The sequence below is a fragment of the Nannospalax galili genome, unplaced genomic scaffold, assembly GCF_000622305.1.
Source record: "Nannospalax galili isolate Female #2095 unplaced genomic scaffold, S.galili_v1.0 scaffold336, whole genome shotgun sequence".
NCBI classification, from domain to species: Eukaryota; Metazoa; Chordata; class Mammalia; order Rodentia; family Spalacidae; genus Nannospalax; species Nannospalax galili.
Genome location: NW_008343385.1, coordinates 1,382,850 through 1,388,819, shown reverse-complemented (window position 1 = coordinate 1,388,819; position 5,970 = coordinate 1,382,850). Strand labels below are relative to the sequence as shown.

The window sequence follows — 5,970 nt, the reverse complement described above, 5'->3', positions numbered from 1 at the left end:
GCCTAGGGGTGTAGCTTAGTGGTAGAGTGCCTGCCTAGCATTTGCTGAGGCCCAAGGTTCAATTCCTAGTTCTGCAAAAATAAAAATAAAAAAGAAAACATCTTGGTTGTGGGGGAGCTGTTCTGCCCTCACATTCCTTCTACCATGTCAGGACAAGGTGCTCCTCTTCTCTGGAGGACACAGAAACACCACTTCGGAGCCACAGATCAGCCCTCACATGACTCAAATTCCCCTTAGACTGCCCAGGCTCCAGAGCTGTGAAAAGCAAATTCTAGTTTACAGGTAGTCAGACTGCGGTATTTTCCTTTACAAGCACAGGTTGGCTAAGACATTGCTAACCATATGATTACAATCCTTGGTTAGATTTCAGTCAATCAAGATACTAAGTTTACGTGAGTAAATATTCTAAATATTTTTCATTCAAGAATGTCGTATATGTTCATACACATCTGCAAGAGGCAAGGCAAAGCTTTACTTTTTATTCATTACATACAGAATAGAAAGCTGTGTGAACAAGAAAAGCATGACACAGCACTGCTGTCTGCAGTGAAGGCGACTGCACTGCGCATTCCTTTCTTCTCACCTTGGTTTACACACTCCAGGTGCTTCTTTCAGTCACGTTTTCTCTTCCAGATTTTAAGATATGAGTCCGCCTCCTGTAAAAGAGTGACAGAAACATGATCCAATCCCTCCTCCTCCTCACTTGTGTTTCCCAATCAAGCTCAAGAATTCTATCATCATTCACTGCAAAGGATCCTTGCAAGCCTCAGGCAACACTTTAACTGGAATTAAAACATCATTGCCAGAATTCTAGATCTACACACATTTGCCCTTGGGCTTAGTGTCCTTGTGTTCTGTGTGTGGCAGAAATACCATCCATTAGTTTCTACCCACTTATTTCCTGAATGCTGAGTTCTCTTATTTTGCTCCTCCAGATCAGCACACCACACCTACACTGCCTATTCCCAAGGACACACAAAATAAGTCAGAATGTCTAGAAGTGAAATGCTTGGATGATAACTCTGAATTTACTTATGAACTTTTAGTACATTGTTTCAAAGATAAAACAAGGCACCTTGCTAATCCCTGAAATGTGGCTTCTGTTTAGAAAGATGAGCACCTGTTCTTCCAAGAATTTGCACTAAAAAAGACAACGTTAACCCAAAAGGCACTGTGGTTATTGTTCTGTGTAAAGAATGGGGTATCATCACCCTGACATGGTGCCAGGAAATAGTCTGTTTTACTCAGAGAAAAGTCACAAAGCAGTGAGATCATGAACTCAGCGGCAGAAAAAAGTTAGCAACTGGGGTGGGGGATGGCATCCTTTAGAGAGGGCTGACGTCTTCAAAACAGACTTTCTGGGGGACCTTTTCATTTTAAGGCTAGATCTTCTTATGAAAGCCAAACTCACCGTCATATGGACATTTCTAACAGAGTAAGAACCACACCGTGGGTCTAATCTGATCTTTCCAGAACAAATCTTTTTTTAAAAAATATTTTATTATTTTTATTTTATGTGTATGAGTATATTCCCAGCATGTAAGTGAGTGCACCTATGTCATGCAATGCCACGGAGGTCAGAAAAGGGTTTCGGATCCCCCTGGAACTGGAGTTAAGAATGGTTTGTGGCTGCCATGTGGGTGCTGGGACTAGAACCCGGGTCCTCTGCAAGAGCAGTCAGTGCTCTTAACCGCTGAGCCATCTCTCCTGCCCCCAAGAACAAATCTTTCTATAGTATGTTCTTTCGCTGCTTTATTAATGAAATCATTAATAATGTAAAACTTTTTGAGACAGGGCTATCCCAGACTGGCCTGGAACTCCCTATGTAGCCCAAGATGACCTTGAATTTCTGATCCTCTTGTCTCCACTTTCTGAGTGCTGGGATTGCAGGCATGCCCTCCATGCCCAGTTTATGTGGTCCTGGGGATAAAACCCAGGGCCAGGCACATGCTAGACCAGAACTCTACCTACTCACATACAACCTCAGCCCCAAGATGTGAATCCAAAGAGAGGTTTTTTTTTTTCCTGTTATGAAAAAAGTTGTTTATTTTGGTATTTTAATTTAGAAATAGGAAACAGAAAGAGGAAAGGTAGAAGAAACACAAAGTATACAGGCAAAATTTACTTCATGAGCTTCTCACACCCTCATTGTTTACTAAGTCCAAGATGAAAAAGGATTCAGCCATCCACAATAATGTATCAGTTTCACAAAGAAGCTGATGAATCCCATTATAGCAAATCCTATTGCTATGGCCATGGCAATCTTCTGGAATTCTTTTCTATCAGGTTTGGTGCATCTTTTAACCAGTCGATTTGAGTCCTTTACAAACTGCCGACATGGCTCAACAAATTGCATTACCTGATCCATGATTGATTGTGGGATGGCAGCTTAAGAAGTTAGAGACATGTAGTACAGGATGGGGACAGATGCCCAATGGCCAAAGAGAGTTTTTTTAAGAGCTGGGTATGGTGATTCATGACTTGTAATCCTAGCACTTGGGAAGCTGAAGGAGGAGAGCTGCTATGAGTTTGAAGCCAGTCTGGATCACACACAATAAGTTCTACACTAGTCTGGAATACAGTATAAAACCTAGTCTCAGAAAAAATAAAACCACAAGTAGGGAGAATGGTTTGTAACATGAATTGGGAATACTTGAAATTTTTGAGGAAACAGAATTATCCTAAGAGATTTAGGAATTCCACTTATATGTGAAATAGTCCAATTTCTTTTGTAAAAAAAAAATACCTGAGTCTGGGTTATTACCTGAAGAAGAGATTTTTTTAGCTCACAGTTTTAGGAGTTTCAGGTCGAAGATTGGGTGTTTCACTTGTGCAATCTTTGGTGAGAACTCCCTCAGCTGGATCACAACATGACAGAGAAATGCTAAAATAACCAGTTACAAGTAGATGGGTCCAAGCATGTGGTGGCCTTTTAGGATCACCCACTGTGATAGTTAGTGCTATCAATTTCACAGACTCTAGAAATCCCTGAGAGACGGGCCTCTGGGCATGCCTATAAAGGATTATCCTGATTAAGTTAGTTGAGGTGGGAAGACCCAGCCTAAAAGTAAGCAGCTCCATTCCCTGGGTTTGGGGTGCTGAACTCTATAAAATGCAGAACATAGATTGATCACATGCACTCATCGCTCTCTGCTTCCTGATTGTGTATATAATGTTACAGCTGCTTAAAGTGCCTGTTGCTTTGACTTTCCCTTGAACTCTGAGGTAAAATAACCCTTTCTCCTTAAATGACTTGTGTCCAGGTATTTTACCATAGCAACAAGAAAAGAAGCTAAGCCACCCTAAGTCTCCAAAACTAATTGGGTCAAATAAGAAGCATATTAATGTCTTCCAAGGTCAATGTCCCCATAATCTAAGTAACTTGCACTAGACCACACCTCCTACACATTCACTACTGCGCAGCATCACCACACTGGGCAAGAATGGAGGACTGACCACACTCAAATGGTAGGGTATATACCCAAATGAAATGAAACCAGAATCCTTAAGAGATATCAGCATTCCAAAGTTCATTTCATTATTCACAAGAGCCAAGATATAGAAACAGCTATCTGTCAATGATGGATGGGTAAAGAAAAGGTGAGACACATCTCTGCCATATATATTACATGCACACATATATACAATGTAATAATATTCAGCCATAAGTAAGAAAATCCTGCCATTTGTGACAATACATTATGCTAAGCATAATAAGATACAAAAGGACACTATGACCTCACTTATATGGAATCTTAAACACATACACTCATTTGGCAGAGGTGGGACATGGGGAGATGTTGATCAAAGGGTACCAGTTTGGGGGATTTTTATTCAGAATGAATAGCATGTTGTTATAACATAAATTCTAATCTCATGTAGAGCATTATGACTGCAGCTGATAATAGTTTATATTGTACTTGAAATTTGCTAGCAGACTAAGCATAAATTATCTCACCACAAAAACAAATAAAACCAACAACAGGTGGTAGATGTGTTAATTAGCGTTACTGGTGAACTTTCACAATGCAGGGCTGGAGAGATGGCTCAGCGGTAAGAGCACTGGCTGTTCTTGTAGAGGACCTGAATTCACATCCCAGTACCCACAAGGTGGCTAACAACTGTCTATCACTTCAATTGTAGGGATCCAACGCCCTCTTCTGTCCTCCATGAGCACTGCAGGACATGGGTGCACTTACACAAATGCACGCATAACATTCATACATATAAAATAAAAATAAGTCAAGCTGGACATGGTGACACATGCCTTTGATCCCAGCACTCGGGAGGTAGAGGCAGGCAGATCTCTGAGTTCAAGGCCAGCCTGGTCTACACAGCAAGTTCCAGGCCAGCTGGAGCTACAGGTAGATTCTGTCTCAAAAAGACAGGAAGAAAGAAAGAAAGAAAGAAAGAAAGAAAGAAAGAAAGAAAGAAAGAAAGAAAGAAAGAAAGAAAGAAAGAAAGAAAGAAAGAAAGAAAGAAAGAAGGAAGGAAGGAAGGAAGGAAGGAAGGAGAAAAGAAAGAAAGAGAGAAAGAAATTAATTTCACAATGTGTATAAGCATCAACTTATCTCTCTAGGGAGACTGGAGGCCAGACATCACTTCAAGGAGATGAGACTTGAGCTGAGTTGGGGAAGATGGATGGGGAGGAGATGCTGGGGGAGACAGGGTGAAGGGCTTTTCGAAACACACCAACAGTGAGTGCAGAAGAGAAGCTGACAGCCTTCATTTTGATTTTATCTTATTAAAACTTTATTCTTGTAGACTAGTGATGACTCAGTAAACCATCAGGTATGCTGTGTGAGAACAGAACACTTTTTTACATGTTTGGTATTTTTATCTTGAGACTGGTGAAGGCTCAGCAAAACACAATTTTTAAGAACTTAAAACTTTGTATTTTCAGAGCCAGACTGATGGCTCAACAGTTAAGAGTACCAGCTGGTCTTGCTGAGGACCCAGGTTCAGGACCCAGCACCCACATGGTAGCTAATAACCATCCTAATTCCAGTTCCAGGAGATCCCAATGCCCTCTTCTGACCTCCATGGGCATTGCATGACATGGGTGCATTTACAAATGTGCAGACAATATACTCATACATATAAAATAACAAAATATTTTTTAAAACTTTGTATTTTCATGCAAGTTTCATACATATGAAGAAATATAAAAACTGTTCTTACCAAACCACTTTTAAAGTTTTGAATCCTTTTCTTTCCTAACTTGCAGAATAGCCATAAGCCCCAGGTTGGCATATACTGCCACACATATGCCCCCAACAAGCTAGGTTGATCAGAGATCCAAACTTCCTTCAAATCATTGGCCATGGAGATTAGCATCAGCTGCACACAGCGACTGGTTGCCATCTTGTAAGACTGGTCTCCAGTGTTCTCTATAGACTAAAAGTTGAAAAAGAAGAAAATGTTGAGTATTGATCCAAATTACCCATATTAGGTACTTTGCTGTTGCTGTGATAAGACACTGTGACCAATGAACTTACAGAAAGAAGAGTTTATTTAAGCTTATGGTTCCAAAAGGGCAAGAGTGCATCATGACAGGGAGGCATGAAGCAGAGCAGAAAGCTGAGGCCTCACATCTTCAAGCAGGCATAGGAAGCAGAGTGACTGGAGCTCTGGCAAGGCTTAAGAACCCTCAAAGCCACCCCCAGTGACGTGCTTCCTCCAGCATGGCCACTGCTCCTGAAGACTCCCAAAACAGTGCCACCAACTGGAGACAAAATGTCCAAATACTTGGAGGCTATGGGGGACATTCTCACTCAAACCACCACACTACCTCATAAAAACCTTAGCCACAAAAAAACTAAAGGCCATCAGTAGCAGGGTTTCTTTAGGATGGACCTCATGTCAACTTGGATTCTTCATACATGCTACTGGGGAGTTATCAAGTAGGATCTTTCAGAAGACTAAAAGGTAAAAGTAGCCTTTCCAGATAAGATTGGGGTGCTAACTAAA

The 5,970-nt window shown here is 41.1% G+C and overlaps 1 protein-coding gene across 1 annotated transcript in view; it reads right to left on the bottom strand.

Moving 5' to 3' along the window:
* Nucleotides 1–465: 465 nt before the first annotated feature.
* Nucleotides 466–5,970, bottom strand: part of LOC103739186 (dehydrogenase/reductase SDR family member 7) — a 31,882-nt gene continuing 26,377 nt past the window's right edge. Inside the window, exons 6-7 of the mRNA XM_008839491.3 lie at nt 5,182–5,397; nt 466–656 (exon numbers count right to left, since the gene is read on the bottom strand). Of these exons, the coding sequence (XP_008837713.1) occupies nt 612–656; nt 5,182–5,397 (261 nt within the window). The 3' untranslated portion in view covers nt 466–611. The remainder of the gene's footprint in view (nt 657–5,181; nt 5,398–5,970) is intronic.